The following is a 19,956-nucleotide window of genomic DNA, read 5'->3' as shown; positions in this document are numbered from 1 at the left end:
TGGCAGGTGAGCACCTGACACAGGCATTACATAACATTTCTAAACAGCTCAAGTTGTCTCATTTAACTTTTACTGTTAATGTTTCCATGTGCTTCTCTATAAGAAATAGGCCTGCAAGGGATGTATTTGAGGTGCGGATTAAGAATAAAGTGATTGTAGCAGTGAATGAAGTAAAGTATCTTGGGATTATTCTCGGTAAGAATTTAAAATTTGATAGTCACATTAAGTACATCTGTAAGAAGGTCAAACCAAACCTAAATTGTTTTCGTGTCATTAGGAGGGACTTCATATCAAACTGCAAAACTATACATGCATGCTATGATATTTTCACATTTATCATATTGTGTCACATCATGGTCACAAGCCGCTCCAACTAAATTAAAGCCTATTATTTCAATATACAAACAGGCAATAAAAGTTATGGACCAGAAACCCATGAGATGGCATCATTGTGATGTTTTAAGAAAGCATAACCTTCTCAGCTTCGACAGTTTTGTTGATTTTAATTATCTTAAATTGGTTTTTAAATGTCTAAAGAATCATGGGTTACCACTGTTTTCTGAATTGGTCTGTAGGCGTCAGAGCTCTCATAGGGCAAACACATGAGCCACTATCAGTGGTGACTGTCTTGTTCCAAAGTATAAGACCTCTTTTGGTCAGTCTGCTTTTTCGGCAAAGGGGGCAAAACTCTGGAATGCTTTACCTACTAATTTAAAACTAGAGACCAATGGTAATGCTTTTAACAGAGGACTTAAACAAAATGGTTAAAAACAAAACAACAGTGCTCACATGAATAGTCCTTCATATTTAATTATTATTATTGTAATATTGTGTGATTATGTTGCTTTTGCTCTACAGCTTATGTGTGTAAATAATTCTGAATGTTTTTTTTGTTGTTGTTTGTTTGTAATTTTATGGTATATATTTTTTTCTCTTCTTTTCTTTCACTTTTTTTTTATTAGTATTGTTATTATTATTTATTATTATTAGCATTGTTATTGTTTTTTTGTTTTTGTTTTTTTGTTCTCTGAAAAGCCTCCTGTGGACTGGTGTTGAAAATTAGCATGTGTGCTAAAACACTTAAGCAAGTGCATATGGTTTGTCCAATGTAACTGTGATGTCCATGTCAAATAAAAATGTATTAATAATAATAAAATAGTACCTTTCTGGGCTTTGAAGGTCGTGGTTAAATTGCTGTCTATTGAGGAGTCAAAGAGCTCTCAGATTTCATCAAAAATGTCTTAATTTGTGTTCCGAAGATGAACGAAGGTCTTATGGGTTTGGAATGACATGAAGGTGAGTAATTAATGACAGAATTTTCATTTTTGGGTGAACTAACCCTTTAAAGGTAGGGTAGGCAATTTTGGAAAAGCTAGCTAGCTTTGAAAGCATAAAATCCCACCCTCCATTCAGAGCGCGCTACAAAGCCACGCCTCCTTCAGAACACATGAACGCGCACAGCAGATTCTGCGTCACGAGACGAGAGACGGCATTAAATTACCTCATGTCTCAAAGCACGTAACATTACAATAATAATGAACGTAAACAACTTACAGAACTTTGGTTGCACCACCTGAATGCTGCAGATTCATTTCGGCGTTGATAGTGTTGACATAAACGCATACATCCGAGTCTGAGGACGTGAACAGCTTCGGATAGAACGTCATGGGTTGCCATCTCGTAATTTGGTTACAAAATGGTGTGAACTCAGGATAAGCTCGTTGTTTTGGTTCAGGAGGAACTGTAAAAGGCAGCTGCTGATTGTTTGCAGAGCTGGTGACTGTCTGGAACGCGATGATGACGTGTGATGTCTCTGCGCGAGCAGGGTGTACGGAGGTATGGAAATACATATGTTGACAGGCAGGTAGGATCACTGCATTCGGACCAAATTTTTCAAACATTTTCTGATCCTGAGACTTAGAAGATATACACTATATTGCCAAAAGTTTTGGGACGCCTGCCTTTATGTGCACATGAACTTTAATGACATCCCATTCTTAATCCGTAGGGTTTAATATGGAGTTGGCCCACCCTTAGCAGCTATAACAGCTTCAACTCTTCTGGGCAGGCTTTCCACAAGGTTTAGGAGTGTGTTTATGGGAATTTTTGACCATTCTTCAAGAAGCGCATTTGTGAGGTTAGGCACTGATGTTGGACGAGAAGGCCTGGCTCGGCAGTGTTCTATCAGGTTGAGGTCAGGACTCTGTGCAGGCCAGTCAAGTTCCTCCACACCAAACTCGATCATCCATGTCTTTATGGACCTTGCTTTGTGCACTGGTGCGCAGTCATGTTGGAACAGGAAGGGGCCATCTCCAAACTGTTCCCACAAAGTTGGGAGCATGAAATTGTCCAAAATGTCTTGGTATGCTGAAGCATTAAGAGTTCCTTTCACTGGATCTAGGGGGTCAAGCCCAGCCCTGAAAAACAACCCCACACCATAATCCACCCTCTACCAAACTTTACACTTGGCACAATGCAGTCAGGCAAGTACCGTTCTCTTGGCAACCGCCAAACCCAAACTCGTCCATCAGATTGCCAGACAGAAGTGTGATTCGTCACTCCAGAGAACACGTCTCCACTGCTCTAGAGTCCAGTGGCGGGCGGCGTGCTTTACACCACTGTATCCGACGCTTTGCATTGCACTTGGTGATGTAAGGCTTTGATGCAGCTGCTCAGCCATGGAAACCCATTCCATGAAGCTCTCTACACACTGTTCTTGAGCTAATCTGAAGGCCACTGAAGCTATTGACTGCAGAAAGTTGCCGACTTCTGCGCACTGTGCGTCTCAGCATGCGCTGACCCCGCTCTGTGATTTTACGTGGCCTACTACTTTGTGGCTGAGTTGCTGTTGTTCCCAGTTGCTTCCACTTTGTTATGATACCACTATCAATTGACCGTGGAATATTTAGTAGTGAGGAAATTTCACGAATGGACTTATGGCAACCTATCACAGTACCACGCTTAAACTCACTGAGCTTCTGAGATTGACCCATTCTTTCACAAATGTTTGTAGAAGCAGTCTGCATGCCTAGGTGCTTGATTTTATACACCTGTGGCCATGGAAGTGATTGGAACACCTGAATTCAATGATTTGGAGGGGTGTCACAGTACTTTTGGCAATATAGTGTATGTGTCCCTACAAGGACAAGGATATCGGATATTGCTATTTTTGTGGGGACATTTCCCCACAATGTAGGGTATGCCAGAACCACACACACACACACACAGAGAGAGAGAGACAGACAGACAGACACACATAATATAGGATTTTACATTATTCCCCCAAAAAATAAAAAACTTGAACTTTCTATTTATCAAAGAATCCTGAAATGTATCATCCTGGTTTATGTTAAAATTATATATTTTATTTTATATATACATATATTTTAATTTTGTGATAAAATAATGTAAAGTCATTTTAAAAATTGCATGCCTATGTTTCAACCACACTGTATTTTACAAAACAGCTTGGCATATTCTTAATCAGTTTTAACAATAACACCATCAACCTTATTCTGGAAATAAATAATGATAATGATAATAATTGTCTTATAATAATAATAATAATAATATAATTCTCTTAAAGTTAGATCTCTTAAATATTAGACCCCTTTTCTCACTTATCTTTTTTCCATCTACCCTTTCCACATTCACCTTTCTCAGGAAATCTTATTATAACTGCAAGCAAATTCCACTCAAATTGCAAGAGCTGAATATTCATTAGTGAACTACTGTGCATTGTTTTATATTTCCTCTGCTCCGTTATCAGCAAACATCTCAAAACACAGCTCTATGTGGGTTTTTGGTACACTGCAATGATTACGAGTATAATTGTGAGGAATGTTTGTAAAATGGAAATATTCCACTCTTCACCAACACAGGAAAAAAAAAAAAAAAAAAACAGGAGCACTCCAAATATGGAGCTCCAGGAAGTGGTGATGTAATAAATGTAGCAAAAAAAATAAAATAAATAAATGTATGGGAAGTTAACATAGGATTATTTCAAGAATAAACTATTATAAAAGAATGATGCCATTTCTTGTTTTCAATAATATATCCATAAGGTTCATAATAAACATATAGAATTTATATAAGGTATTTACAGTACTGCTTGTCTATGAAAAAAAAAAAAAAAAAAATAGGAGGTTGGAATGCTCTTATTATGGACTTCCTGTCCCAGTGTGGGATCAGACTGTACTCTTACTTAGTATTTAGAGGCCACACGCCCTATAGTTTAGCATCCTAAAATAGACACGTACAGGAGAGGAAGCTTGGGTGAGTGCACTGTAGTGTGTGTCATTGCATTATGTAAACATTCTTACTGTGGCACTCTTATTTTCTTGTGTTCCAGCTTCAGTTAATGTGCCCCCACAGTAATCTGAGAGTTGGCGAGCAGGAAGTGATGCTGTTACCTTAATGAAGAGTCAGCCTGTTAAATAGCGCTTTCTCTAGACATATACCATTAAATCCCGTCTTTAGCTTTAGCTATAAACACTCGTTCATTTAGTCGATCTCTCCTTCTTTCTTGGACTTTGCATTTGGACTAAAAGAAGAGCAAGGTAAGGTCCTCAAACCTATTAATTTTTTTATAACATATTCTTAAAACAATATAAATACTGAACAGAAATATGGATTTTAATCTTCAGATTTTGTATTTCAGAATGAAACCTGTCATCCTGATTCTCTGTCTGCTGGGAGCAGCCTATGCTAATCCAGTGAGTACTGCAGTGAATAACCTTAAAAACATTTAAATGGACTTCCCATACATTTACAAAGAGTGAAGAATTTTCTTTCTTGAATTACATCACACAGATCTTGCATAAAATGGCTATGGAGATGATTCAACATGCATCCAACTCTGTAAGTGATGCTGACTTTAATTTAAAGAAACTTTGTGTTAAGTTTTAAGTAATTCTGTTCTAATAATCTTTTATATCCACAGTCAGAAAGCTCTTCAATATCTGAATCCTCCGACCAGAGTAACACCTCAGAACCTTCAGAAGAGGTACGCTTCCAGTCAAATTCCACATCATGCATGCAAAAATAATCTTAAATGTGTATTTAGAAGAAGAGACAGCTGTTTATGTCTTCACTGTATAAGAAAAAATAGTTTTCTCATCTGATATCATATAGGAGAATATTGTTATTTGCTCACACCAAGAATATCCAACTATATACAGTTGCAAGAAAAAGTATGTGAACCACTTGCAGAATCTGTGAAAATGTTAATAATTTTAACAAAATAAGGGAGATAATACAAAATGCATGCTATTTTTTATTTAGTACTGTCCTGAGTAAGATATTTTACAAAAAAGATGTTTACATAAAATCCACAAGACAAAAAAAAAAAATTGCTGAATTTATTAAAATAACCCCATTCATAAGTATGTGAACCATTGATTCTTAATACTGTGTGTGGTTACCTGGATGATCTACAACTGTTTTTTTTTTTGTTTTTTTTGTGACGGTTGTTCATGAGTCTCTTGTTTGTTCTGAGCAGTTAAACTGAGCTCTGTTCTTCAGAAAAAAATCCTCCAGGTCCTGCAGATTCTTCAGTTTTCCAGCATTTTTTGCATATTTGAACCCTTTATAGCAGTGACTGAATGATTTTGAGATCCATCTTTTCACACTGAGGACAACTGAGGGACTCAAACACAACTTTTAAAAAAGTTTCAAACATTCACTGATGCTCCAGAAAAAAAACATGATGCATTAATAGATGGGGGGTGAAAACATTTGGAATTTGAAGATCAAGGTAAATTGTATTTAATTTGTCTTCTGGGAAACATGCAAGTATTTTCTGTTGCTTCCAAAGGGCAGTACTGAAGAAAAAAAAAATGATATTCAAGCGAAATAAGAAAAATTTGGACCTCTTCATCCTGTTCAAAAGTTTTCACCCCCCGACTCTTAATGCATCGTGTTTCCTTCTGAAGCATCAGTGAATGTTTGAACCTTTTTTAATAGTTGTGTTTGAGTCCCTCAGTTGCCCTCAGTGTGAAAAGATGGATTTCAAAATCATTCAGTCACTGTTGTAAAGGGATCAAATTTGCAAAAAATGCTGGAAAACTAAAGAATCTGCAGGACCTGGAGATTTTTTCTGAACAGAGCTCAGTTTAACTGCTCAGAACAAACAAAAGACTCATGAACAACCATCACACAACAAACAAACAGTTATAGATCATCCAGGTAACCACACACAGTATTAAGAATCAATGGTTCACAAATTTTTGAACTGGGTCATTTTAATAAATACAGCTATTTTTTTTTTGTCTTATTGATTATATGTAAACATCTTTTATGTAAAATATCTTACTCAGGACAGTACTAAATAAAAAATAACATGCATTTTGTATTATCTCTCTTATTTTGTTAAAATTTTGCACATTTTCACAGATTCTGCAAGTGGTTCACATACTTTTTCTTGCAACTGTACTAATGCATGTATGTAATGCAAAAGTTCTGCTGTGTAAAACCAGAAAAAAATTAAAGAATATTTTTTTTTTTTTTAGATTTTTAATAGTCTGTGCCTTTATGAGGTCAAACAATTTTAGTTTATATAAAAATAAATTATTTATTTTACAGAAGTCCAAGGAAAATGCCTCCGACAGCAGTGTAAGTGCAAAGACTATTATGTCAACAAATTTAATGACTATACTAAATATATTTCTGTTAAGGTTATAGACTCACTTCAGTTTCTCTGTTTTCTTTACAGAGCTCAGAATCGCTTGAATCTGACTCAGATGAACCGGTATAACTAATAATTACTGTTAATATTTATTAATAATTACATATATTTTCACAAATTTACAAAACCACTAAACAGATGAATATGACTAAAAATATCCATGTTTTTTATACATTTTGTTTCAAGATCTCTAGCGAAAGCCATTCTGTGGAAAGACTGGTAAGTTAGTTTGCATAGCTCAAGCCTATTCATTGCAGGGAAATGGATTCTCTGTTTTATACTGTCCTCTGTCTTATCTATGCTTATCTAGATTGGAAAAAGCGACACTTCACTGACATCAGATAACACTCAAAGCAGTAAAGAGAACGTTCGTAGGGTAAGGAACATTGAATGTTATATGTATCATACAAAATGTGTGGTTACACTAGAATAATGACCATCATGATACATTCATACAGGGCTGGATCTACACCCTCAAATGGGTCCATATGAACAACGGTGGCAAAGTGCAAGCGACCAGCCAGCCAGACGAGAATTACATCAAATCCACCAGTGATGCATCAAAAAAAAGTGAAAGCAGTGAATCGAGTGAAAGCCAGGAAACGGTTGTTCTGAACACAAAGGAAGAGGATAACAGTGCCGACACGAGTGAAAGCACTGAACACAGTGTTGAAGGTACTGAGTATAATACGAGCAACAGCAGCAGCAGCAGCAGTAGCAGTGAAAGCACCGAGTCCAAAAACAGCGCAGTGGATAGCGAAAGTCGCTCAACTGAGTGCCTTCCCGGGGCTGACAGCCAAGAATGTGACAGCGAGGAAGACTTTCCTCAGGATATCGGTGATGATGGTGCAACCGACCCATTCAATGGCTTCCTAATGCCTGATGTCACTGAGCCCTAGCAGCAGTTTAAGACATAATCTTATGACTCAATGCTCTGATATCTGCAAGTGGAAATCCCAGGAACATATTAAAATGGGAATGTTCTATTAAGGAAAATATTTAAAGGAGGGAATGTGAGGAAATTGATATATTAATATAAACCATTAAATAATTGTTAAAAATGTTTTATGGTACCTCAGTCTACATCATTCTTAAGTTAAAATAAAAATAAATATTGATATTTCGTTTTTATACTTTACCCTATTGTTAACTCTTTACAATAAAGTATCATTGTTAACATTAGTTAATGCATTAACTAATGTGAACTATACAATGAGCAATATATTCTTCAAGGATTTATTAACCTTTATTAATGTTAATGAAATGACATTCATTGACAGTGCATTAACTATTTAACAGATCTTAAAAATGTATTAGTATGTTGAGATTAACATTAACTAAGATTAATAAATGCTGTAAAAGTATTATTCGTTGTTAGTTCATGTTAACTAATGTTAACAAATGAAACCTTATTGTAAAGTGTGACTGAATTGTGTGCAGTATTGTTTTTTAAAAAATATATATTTATAGATTTTGTAGTCATTTATTTTTACTGTTGGTATTAACCATTTTCAAATAAATAAAGTAAAGAAAAAGAAAGCTGTGGTTTGCATGAGTGCTGTTTTTCCCCAGGAATTCTTCACGCTAAAAAAATTGCAAACACAAGCACCTCCACATTCCTAAAATGAAAGGGTTGTCCTAATGCAATCCGAGAGTAATTACCAACTTCATTGCCTATAATTTCACAGATTTAGTTCATACCTTTTCAAAAGCATGCCTAAACAATACAAATGTGTATAGAGAGCTGAAATGACTGTTGTGTAACATCAAGCTATGAAAGAGCAATAAGGAATATTGCAACAATTATATGTGTGTGTGATTGATTTATATTTACAAGTAATATATCATGTCTGTCAAACACATGTCATTGCTGTTTTGATACCACAAGATGGTGGCAAACTTTAAAGAACAGAGGTGGGGTTTCCCTAGGCAGAACACCATGAACTCACACAAACATTACACACTAAGCGGGACTTTTTGCTGTTTCATGTGTGCTACTTTTGGCAGAGGGATAAAGATTCCTTACTCTAAGAATGAGGGTTTAGACATTGTAAGTTTGTTAATTACTGTATAATTAAAATTGCTGTTTTATGGTTCAGTCTTCAGATAACAGACTAAGCACCATTGGCTTTCATTGTCTAGACAATTGGCATAATGTGATCCAAGATAATGGTAGGCATTATCCATTATGACAAGGAGGGATGGTCTAAGATGAAAGCTTTAAATAATGGGGTTTTTAGAGATACAGTGTATTATGTGTTAAAAAAAAATCCCAAAAATTTGGAGTAAAGAATTTTGAAAGAAAACCCAAGGCAATATAAAACTGTCAGATGCGCTTTTCCCCAAAGTTTACAGTAAGAATGCAGTTAAAAATAATTCTATATGGACATAAAGCAGGAAATAGAATGTGAGTCAGTTGTAACACTGTCAGTTTGCCCAATCAGCTAAAATTTACAATGATGTCACTCATTTTGCATGTTCTCAATAAGACTCCATTGTGCATGCTGAATATCAGCACTCATTTTACACCACTACACATTTACGTCAAACTTTTGGGGTAAGAATGTAATATGTGCATTTTGTACATTTGTACACCAGGGGTGCCCAATTGTGATATGCCAACCTGCAGAGTTCAGATCCAACACTGACCCAACACGCCTGTCTGTAATAATGAAGTGCTCCTGAAGATCTTAATTAGTTGGTTCATTTGTGTTTGATCAGGGTTGGAGCTGAACTTTGCAGGAGGGTATCTCCAGGAACAGGATTGGGCACCCCTGGTGCAGGCCAGTGTTCCTGAAATGTATTTAAAGTGATAGTCCACCCAAACATGAACATTCTGTCACCATTTACTCACCCTCAGGTCATTCCAAACTTGATAACTTTCTTTTATTTGTTGTAACATAGAAGATATTTTAAAGAATGTTGGTAACCAAACAGTTTTGGCTTCCCATTGACTTCCATTGAAAAAAAAAAAAGAAAAAAAAAAAGGAGAGTTAATGGTATAACTGAAACTGTTTGGTTACCAACATCCTTCATAATATCCTTCTTCTTTTTTGTTCTGCAGAAGACAGGTTTGGATTGGAACGAGATGAGGGTGAGCCTATCACAGAGCCTTCATTTTTGGGTGGACTATCCCTTTAAAAATGTGAAAAATGTTTACTTTCCCCTACTTTCATCTGATTCATGCCGCCTTCTTCGGTATAGAAGCTTCACTAAGTATTCATATGTCTTCAGTTATCTGAAAGCCTTGCCACCTTGCCAAGTTCAACAGCAGCTCCCTTCACACGCTCTACGCGTGGACAGTACATAGGGACTTTATATGACTAAAGCGTGCGTGTTAAAGTCCACTTACACCCCGTTTTCACACTGTCCGTTAGCGACTAGATAAACTAAAACGTTCCTATAATCAAGGAAGCTGTCTACACTGGTTTCGCGTCGCGTCACTGGCAGCTTACAGGAAGGGTAGCGCGCATTTTTCATGCACACGCACCAGGCGGCGTCAAGCTGTACTGCAATCTCCCCAAACCTGATATCACACCGAGGAGAGAAGCAACTGAAAAAAAGTGTAAAACCACAATTAAATCACACACAATTCCACAGATAACCTCTTTTAATGCCAAAATAGGGGCTGTTACCCAACTATTTTTCGATGTTTTATGTGAAGTACGAGAAAAAATATACCAATTTGAGATGGGGGAAGTCCCCGCAAGGAAATCCCCTCTTCATAAGATAATTTCGAAATTGAGTGAGGTTCTCACAGGCTGAAGCTTTCTGCTTTTGGTCTATAGCAGACGCATGCAAGCCTATGTACTCAAACCTGTACAATCTATGGGAAATACGTACTTTATGTACTCGTTTTAATGCGCGAGCCGATTGTTTAGCATGGATGAGATGAAGAGGGAGAACGAGGCGCTGAGGGCGAAGCTGCGCAGCTGCTCTACACTCAACACATTTTACCACGAAACACAACAAGAAATTGCTCGTTTAAATCACTTGGTTACATCCAAAGACGGAATTATCGCTGATTTAAAGGCAAGACTTGGGAAGTATGAGAAAACCGTGGTCATTGAGGGAGAAGAGCCTTATATTGTAGGGCCGTCGAAATCTCTAATCGAGAGTTTGTGTAAGGAAATTTGCAAATTAAAGCAAAAACTCAAGGAATCAGAGGCGGACACCGCCCAGATATTGGAAACCAGTAAAACAGTAAGTTATAACACGTTTCTCACTTGTGTTCCTACCTCTCCTATGCAATCATTTATAACATGTCATATTGTTTTTTTTGTTTTTTTTTGTTTTTTTTTTCATACCAACAACCCTAAAGCACTGTAAAGTATATCTTCTTGAATTCCTTACTCAAAAACATAATAATAATGAATAATAATATATATATATTTATTAAAAAAAAAAAAAATCCAGCCTTTGGGTTGCTGGTCCTAGCTGTTTTAAGATGGTCCCCCAGAGTGATCATTTGAAAAGTGCCCAAAATCCTCTAAAACAGACTAGCCTGACCAGCAAACATGTTTTTCGGCAGATTTGTACTGTTTGTTTGCCATTGAGAGTATTTGGATTCTTCACAGTACATACTTGAGCTATGGCGAAACAAGTGTATTTGTTGTTCACATTCACCTGAACTGTCAGAAAACAGGCATGAAAGAGTCTCCTGACTGTTTGCTTTTTCCAGGAGATTCAGCGATTGCAAGAAAAAGTGGAGGAGAAGGATCAAGAGCTAAAGGCCATCAGGGAAAGGCCCGAGCAGGAGAAAGAAAGGGAGATCCAGCAACTGCGCTCCACCTTGGCCGAAAGGGATCGGACACAGGCCACGAGGGCCGTCCTTTGCACCTCTCTCGCTGAAGAAGCCGAGCAGTTGAGGGCCCAACTGGGGGCCACCGTGCAGGTGTGCCAGGAGCTTTTGGGGCGCATGGAGAAAGAGAAAAGCAAGACAGCCATGACAGATCAGAGAGCTCAAATTAATGAGGTGTGTTGGGGAAAATATCAGCATTCTACAACATCTGGACCGCCTTTAAAAAAACTTAGAAATCGCTGTTTAACTATTATATTTCAACTTGCTTTTTTGTATCTTCTTAAGACAACAGATTCCCCTGAAGTTCCCCATCTAAATGTCATCATCAACAAGTTAGAAGAAGAGAATGACCAGCTTAAAAAGAGAGTTGCCTATGTAAGGATCATATGATCACTGACATTTGTTTTACCCGTCATATGCAGAAAATGTCACTGTACCTTTTACGGAAAGAAACAATGTAACATATTCTTGGAAAATGTCATGTCATTTTTTTTTCTGTTCACATCATAAATACATGTTTTTGTTCCATTTCAGGTGGAAAGTTTAAACTCAAAGTGGCAGAAGTATGACTCCAGTAGAGAGGAGTATGTGAGGGGATTGTGTCAAAAGTTGAAAGAGTCAAACGGTCTGGCATCCGCAGGTCCGACCCTGACGCAAACTCAGGGTGCGGGCAGCAAGGCTTTGTTCCAGCAGGAGATCGCGCGGCTCAACGGCCTCCTGCAGGACAAGATGATTGAGTGCGAGAGACTCAGCAGAGAGAGGGATGACAATACAAGAAGAGACCAGGAGCGCATTCAGATGCTTGAGCAGCAGGTCTGTATCAGTTCAACTAGCAGAATCTGAATTTCTTTTAAACAGGAAGTTGTTGTATTTTTGTTATAACAAAGATGAGAAGTAGTTTTGTTTGGTTTGCTGCCCATAAACCAAGCCCGTTCCTTGTTCTCGCATAAGGTTCTGGCCTATATTGAGGACTTCAAATCGGAGAGGGCAGACCGAGAGAGGGCTCAGGGTAAAATCCTGGACCTTCAAGACGAAGTTGGGCGACTTCAACTGCAAATACGCACACAGGCAAGTATCATTTAAAAAGCCTTATTAAAAAGAATAAACAAAAATGAGAAAATTTGACCTTTTTATGACAAGGTTAGTTCAGGTTGTACGATGTCATGTGGTGCAACTCCCCGAAAAAACAAAAGATATTTACGAAATAAATAATTAATGATATTTGACAAAATAATTAATGCGAGCTTGCAGTCAAGCATTGAGGGACGAGGTTTAATTTTTGTAATACTACTAAAAAACCCAACCAGCATGAGTTTTAAAAATTCAAAGCCCATTTTTTTCTAATAGCGTGTATTGTTTCTTCATCACGCAGAGTGTCCAAGACGCCTCATCCTCACGCCGACTTCACTTGGGCCTTAAAAAAGTTCCCCACCGACAGACGGACACTGCCGAACCACTAAGGAACAGTCCCCCAGAAACAAGCTCAAAGAGGACTATCAGTAACACTGCACCGCAGGGAGCCGCTGAACTGCAGTGCCCTCGTTGTCTAACAACATACGACGATGAGCACGCGGCCGAATACCTAAACCACTGGGACGAGTGTGCCAAGCTGTGAGTCTCTCACCTCACTGACTTTTCACAGGGCACAGAAAGCACTGAGGACAAAAATCACTACAAGCTCGCAGACTGTGGGATGTGTGACAGGGTGATGATGAAGGCAGGGGCACGTTTAAACAGGATGGAGTCGAAGGAAGAGCTTTCTTTCTTTCTTTCTTTCTTTTTTTTTCGATTGTGGACTTGGTTGATGTTGAGAAGGTTGCTTGTGGCATAGGACTCAGAATATGACTTTGGGTTGGTCATTTCCAGTTCAAAGGCTTACTCACATGGCTGTCATAGAATGCAGATGGTTTGGATATGAAAAGATATTCAATCTTAAGCATTTTCGGTTTATAAGTCACTGGGTTTTGCCATTTCTTTGGTGTCATGGTTTCAAGCATGGTACATTCAAATTTTGCTTAATGCTGTATTGCAGATCTGTGTATAATCAGATGGATCGTAAACTTGGTATCATATACCTCACTGATATGTATTCTCTTTATCAGCTGGTTTGCACTTTTTGCTATTTTTTATTTCCAAATACAGATGATAAAAGTACATATTCATTTATATTTAATACATAAGCTTCTTTATATAATTCATACTTTTTGTCATGGTGCTATTTGTAAAGTATATTGTAATGTTTCTAAATTTCATTTTTTGTTTATTTTTAGGTATATTATTATTTGCCTTGAACTTAAATTTTAAAATCAGATCATTTTATTTGTACCAAGAAATACAGAGCAACACAGCACACACTATATTAATAATCTATTTGATTAATGTATATCAAACTTCAGTTTCCGATTATAAATGTTATATGGTTCTGACATATAACATGTCATTACTTTCTGAGACTTCTAGGCACCTTTTGACTGTGAGGTACTTGCCATTCGATCCCCCTCTGCAGTTAAAAACATTCTAGTTTTAAGTAAGAGAGGAAGTTCCCTACATCCTGGTAAATTGAGACGTGAAATGTTCATGTCTCAGTTGCTGCGTCTGACAAAATGGCCTCCTATTGCAGCACATTTTTACAGGGTTTAAAGGCACTAACAACAAAAATCAATTGACGAAAAGAAATTATTACAGAGATGGCAAAGTAAAACATAGAAATGTGATAACTATAAGATGATTTATTTTTATAATAAATTATTTGCTTAAGGATTCTTTTCTAAAACGTGTAACCTTGTTTGTGTCTGTGAGAGTATTTGTACTGTCAAAGGTAATTATTAGTAAGATATGGGAAACCAGACACTGAGATAGTTGTGATCATGCTGGTAAGATCATGAGGCATAGTGTGTCATAAAGCATTAAACTCAAGTCCCATGGGATTTGAAAGAGTGTGTGTATGTGCACAAGTGGTGGAAAGCCCCTTCCCAAGCGCAACTGAATGGGAAGGCTATAACTGCAGTAAATTCTCAGCTGTCCTGAGGCCTGGAAGTGAATAGCAGAAGAGAAGTAGGTGACTGTCGGGTAGAGGGATATAGTGGGACTGGCTATTTAAAGGGGAGGAGGCTATGGGACCAAACAAGGCTAGTGTCTGTAACTAATAACTCATCAAACACATATTCACTGAATCAAATTACTATTGTCTGATAAACATTATATAAACATTTTGTACTTTTAGTATTGTAGCTGAACCACAGCTGTAGTTTTAATAGGCCAGAAACGAACTATACGAGCCACTATGAAGTGATTCAGACTGCGACCAAAATGCAACAAAAACGTGACAATTTAAAATAGGCTGTATTCGCCATTGGTGACAGACTGGAAAACCTTGTGTGCTCCGATATGTGATTTGATATATTGAATTTGTTATATGATATCTTATGGCGTCAGTTAATAGAGTGCTACAGGCATAATGTATTTTTGTAGGCCAAAACTCAAACGTTCAGAATCATTTTAGCATTTCTGGGTTCCGTCGTCCTGAAGTCAGTGAGTTTTTGGTTAAGTGTCTGATATAAGGTCTGTGGTTAAAACAAGCTTAAGATATTTTCACATTTTACTGTACAACATAAAATACCTTGTGCTTGTCTTGAAAAAGTTGCTAACAAGTGGCTAAAAGAGGTTGTCAGGGACTTTAAACATCATCACACCGAATCAAAAACTCATCTACTCAGTAGTCAACTTTTATAACCCTCATTGTTTTTATAATCGCGTGCTTGCAAACTATTCCAACTCAAACTTTCAGGGAAAAAAATGTTTTTAAATAAAGATTTAAAGGTGCAATGTGTAAATTTTAGCGGCATCTAGCGGTGAGGTTGCGAACTGCAACTAAAGGTGCACACCCCTCGCACCCCTCCCTTTCAGAGAAGCTACGGTGGCCGTATGGCCGACACAAGACAAAGATGTTGTCGTCTGTGAGAGCAGAGAGTAGCCTGTGTGAAGCAATGAGTTTCTACTTCTAACAAAGAACGGTCTCTGCTTCTAATAAACCAGATGACTACTACTACTACTACTACTTCATGCGTATTCAATGATGCAAGCTGCCTCTAAAAACACCAACAACGAACATAGTGACGAAACACGCTCTGTAGAGCAGTTTGTCCGTTTAGGGTTACTGTAGAAACATGCCGCCGCATAATGGCGACTAGTGTATGAGATAGGAATGGCTCATTCTAAGGTAATAAAAACATAACAGTATATTATGTAAGGTCTTTAAGCACCACTGAAAACATAGTTATGTATATTATATTTCATTTCTGTAAATAGATCCTCAGAAATTTTACACATTGCACTTTTAAAGAGTTGTCAGAAGCCTTATGGTGGCGAAGTTGCAGTCATGCGGCCATGGTGTAGTTCATTTATAGCCTACATTAAGCTTTTTACTTCTAGTAATTGTATTTAGGCTTCAAAAGTTCAGTTTCATTTGTGAAGATTATCATGATGGAAAAAAAAAAAAAAAAAAAAAACTTTGGTTGGTCACATAGGTCATTTTATGCAATAATCCAATTAAGCAAATGGAAAAATCATATTGGGTTTTTTTTTTTCTAGGGAACCAGGGTGATTCTTAATTTAGGTTGGCCAACAATAATCCACCAGTGTTGCCGATTTAGCAATTTTGTCATCATCACTGCAGCACTCTATTACATCTTTAGAGTTGCAAACAATTGACTCTTAAACCCAAAGTAGGCCAATACTTTGTTTTGACGAATGCACTAGGGTACACGTGACTCAAATTTCATCTTTAGCACAATACCGCAGCACCAGCCGCGAAGTCTTTCAAAAAGATTCCCAAAACGTTTTTGTCAAAACCGTTTTTCTGATCGAGTGAGTCTGAACCAAACACATTTTTTTCTTTCATTATGTCTGAACTGAAATGAATCAGAAACCATTACAAACCCTAACAACAGAATCATGTTGCAATAAGTGGTACTCTAAAAATATAATTGTTCATTGTTAAGCATAGTGAGGTCAAATTGAAATTGATTTGTTTGGGAGTAAAACTGTTAGGTGGGCGCCATGTTGGAACCATAAGTGGCAGAGTGACATTTGTAAATATACAAATAGAATTAGGATTACTAAAGTGACAGCATTAACCAAATGGTTTCTGAAGAGCAATTCTGTGAATTGTCAACTCAAACAGCAATTTTCCTCCTAAATGGCTCCCTAGTCATTTGTGTGTGTTATATCTGGGAAACCAGTCATCTGTGCAGGCCCATATTCAGCTAGATCACGTCACACATGTGAAGGAGCATCATGGTCCCCTGAGTCAATAAACCCTTGATGAGGTCAGACACAAGGCCCCAGCTAGCTGCCACGGGGGTAGAAGGGAAAACTCCAGCAGGAGTTTCATGCTCTCTACTTCAGTCAGGTCACCACTCTCGAAATGACGTCGCCCAAGCACAAGTACACACTTCTGCACAGAACAGTGTCATTTTTCTACCCGAGTAATTAGTTGCAAAGTCATTGAGAAAATTGTGTTTCTGTGAAGAACGTAACAAGAGATTAGTGAAAAGCTGAAGTGATGGATGTGTGGGACCTGCTGTAGTTTTGTTCTTTTATGAAACCTTTTTCCCTGGAGAAGTGAAAGGTAGGCTGGAAGGGATTCCCCACCTCCACACACACACACACACACACACACACACACACACACACTTCATACACACCTACAATAATGTGAGGCCTGCACATTATTGCAGAAAAGCACACACACCACAATCCACCTTCAGAAAGTGGAAATAATTAGGTCACATGATCACATGACTTTTACAGTAAAAGACTTACACAATTAGCTCCAGAATTGAGATTCAAAACTTCAACACCACGTCAACACTTCACAAGAATCCTGCACTGCAACAACTGGGGGGGTAATCAAGTAGCCTATGGTGTACCCATTATTATCTTCGACTTTACCTGCCATGTTGTTCTGGCTGGGAAAACTTTGCCAAATGCTATGCCAAAACAGATAAATATGGCCTTTAATCTTAAAAGCAGGGAATTCCCAATCACTGGCTAACTGCATAGTTGATTTGAAAGAGCAGGACCTTATTTAACAGAATGTTGTTGTTACTGACTGTGTTAAGAGTTAGATCATGGCCTGCTGTGTTGTTTTTTAGATAAGAGCGATCAGAACTCTATTGTCAATTCCAGTATGTGGAACGATGGGGGTTTTCCCTCTTGAGCTCTCTGTTTCTCCTCAGCTCTGGGCCATCCTCAATGAAAAGATCTTCACAAGTGATTACAAACTACACTATCTCATCACCGATCATTGATTCCTCTTTAATAAACCCAGCTCTCGCTCTCTTCCAGACCCTTTTATTGTCCAAGTCTCTCTTCGGAAGACTGATTCTAGACATCTAGGCTCTGCACATATTCCTGTCAAGACAGGATTATAAAGGACAGTTGTTGATATATTCGGATGAATGTGTCAAGGGAATGTACTAAGATCCTGTTACATTTATCTAGTACTCAAATTAAATTTTAATTCCCAAATGTCCATAGGAAAACTGTTAATTTTTGTGTAAGAAAAGATCAGCTGTGTATTGATATGTATGCAATCATCTTGTGTAGTTCTTTTCATTCAGTCAAAATAACTAATTTGAACTTCATGTTGAAAGTACAAAATGAACCTGGCCTCAACCAGAAATGTCTTACTAAAAAGATTTTACATAAATGAGGTAACTCCAGCATTGCATCATGGGTGACTAAAAGTGGGCAGATTTACAAAAGCACTTCCAGGATATTCACAAAATCTCCCATTGTTCATTCTCTGATTTCCCAGCCAAACACGTGCTGATTTTTTATATATATTTTTTATATAATTATGTAAATAAATATATTTTAATTAAGTAAATTATTTTAAGATATATTTTTCAATTTTAAATGTAAAATAAATGTATATTTTATATACATTTATTTTACTATATAAAAGTTCTAGATTACTATACTAAAACATTGTTTAGTTTACAATTTGTCTCTTGTGCTCACCAAGGCTGCATTTATTTGGTCAAAAATACAGTAAAAACAGTAAAATATCATTACAGTTTAAAAATGTAAAATGTAAAAAGTCTTTACGGTCACCTTGCACTTTTAATGCACCATTGCTGGGGAAAAAAAAAAAAAAAAAAAATTCTTACTGACCCCAGTCTTTTGAATGGTAGTGTATACTATACCATAATACCCTTATATTATATAGGCTTTATACAAAACTTCACATGAACAAACAGGTCTCATCGCATCCGCTTGTCAGAAAAAGTGCTGACAGCAGTATGAACTGATGGCAATATCTTTGGTCTTTTAATCTGCTAACTTAGCTAGTTCTTTTTATAGTTGCAGTTTAATTTAATTTAAATATCTAAATATTAAAGAGATATACACATATATACACATATACACACACACATATATATATACATATATATATATATATATATAAAAATGTGTATATATAAATGTGTATATATAAATGTGTATATATATATATATATATATATATGTGTGTATATATATATATATATATATATATCATATAAGCATATATATAAGCTTTTAGATATCAATCTGCATTTGCGACAGACATTGGTTATGCTCATCTCATTTTAGTAATTGATAATATGTTTAAACAGTTATAGATAAACCAGGCACTAATTTTATATTTGTCATTTAGAATGGCATTATGGTGTAAAATGTTTAAACATTTTCAATAACTCAAATGAGATCATCTCTTCCAGAACAAGACAAGCAACAGTTTCTCTAACCTGTTATATCTGTTCCTTTGTTACATGCTAAAAGGAGGTAGGCGTTCCAACACAGCAAAAAAGTTTTTTTGGCAGGAAGTGAAGAAAAAAAAAGCCCTACATAAAACAAAGTTTGATGATGACGGATAGTGACAAAAGTTCCCTCTCTGTGGGAGTCGTGAGTTTAGAAATAGTCTGTCAAGTGGTTTCGAAGATTAAAAATATACCCCCCCTCCCATTTTAAAATGTGATTCCAATACATTTTTTGAAGAGTGAGGTAATCTACTTTTTGTTGCACTTCTGAAGTGAAAGCCAAAATCATTTAAATACTTCTAAACACACTGTCACTTTAAACAGAGTTATATCTTACTTCTGATCACTCACTATCAACAAAATTAATTTTTTAATTTTTGTATTAAAATTATTGTTCAATCTCAATGTTTATTTCAGAGTTCCACGAATGGGGTCATCACAATGTATTAGGCAAAGTTTAGCTCAAATGAACCATATTGCACCAAAATTCCCGAGTTGTCAGATAAACTTCTAATAATCAAAAGTGAAAGAAAAACAACCAAATTATTATGTTTAATTAAACATCACAAGCACTGTTTTTCCTTTGAAATAACGTGAAATGGAGAATCATGAAAAAAAAAAAAAACACAAGAAACAACTGAAAAGTCTATTTTAATTTCATG

The 19,956-nt window shown here is 36.7% G+C and overlaps 2 protein-coding genes across 2 annotated transcripts; both read left to right on the top strand.

Moving 5' to 3' along the window:
- The first annotated feature begins 4,091 nt into the window (after positions 1–4,091).
- Positions 4,092–8,224, top strand: scpp1 (secretory calcium-binding phosphoprotein 1). The gene is made up of 9 exons (XM_051890292.1): positions 4,092–4,559; positions 4,661–4,715; positions 4,813–4,860; positions 4,943–5,005; positions 6,583–6,612; positions 6,713–6,748; positions 6,872–6,904; positions 6,996–7,061; positions 7,144–8,224. The coding sequence occupies exons 2-9, from the start codon at positions 4,662–4,664 to the stop codon at positions 7,582–7,584; spliced, it is 771 nt and encodes a 256-aa protein (XP_051746252.1). The 5' UTR covers positions 4,092–4,559; position 4,661; the 3' UTR covers positions 7,585–8,224.
- A 2,209-nt stretch (positions 8,225–10,433) lies between these two features.
- On the top strand, positions 10,434–14,246 carry tnip2 (TNFAIP3 interacting protein 2). The gene is made up of 6 exons (XM_051890147.1): positions 10,434–10,888; positions 11,367–11,660; positions 11,772–11,861; positions 12,021–12,299; positions 12,438–12,554; positions 12,859–14,246. The coding sequence occupies exons 1-6, from the start codon at positions 10,568–10,570 to the stop codon at positions 13,099–13,101; spliced, it is 1,344 nt and encodes a 447-aa protein (XP_051746107.1). The 5' UTR covers positions 10,434–10,567; the 3' UTR covers positions 13,102–14,246.
- Positions 14,247–19,956: the final 5,710 nt, after the last annotated feature.

This window comes from Ctenopharyngodon idella, chromosome 1, assembly GCF_019924925.1.
Source record: "Ctenopharyngodon idella isolate HZGC_01 chromosome 1, HZGC01, whole genome shotgun sequence".
NCBI lineage: Eukaryota > Metazoa > Chordata > Actinopteri > Cypriniformes > Xenocyprididae > Ctenopharyngodon > Ctenopharyngodon idella.
This window is presented reverse-complemented; position numbering and strand designations above follow the sequence as displayed.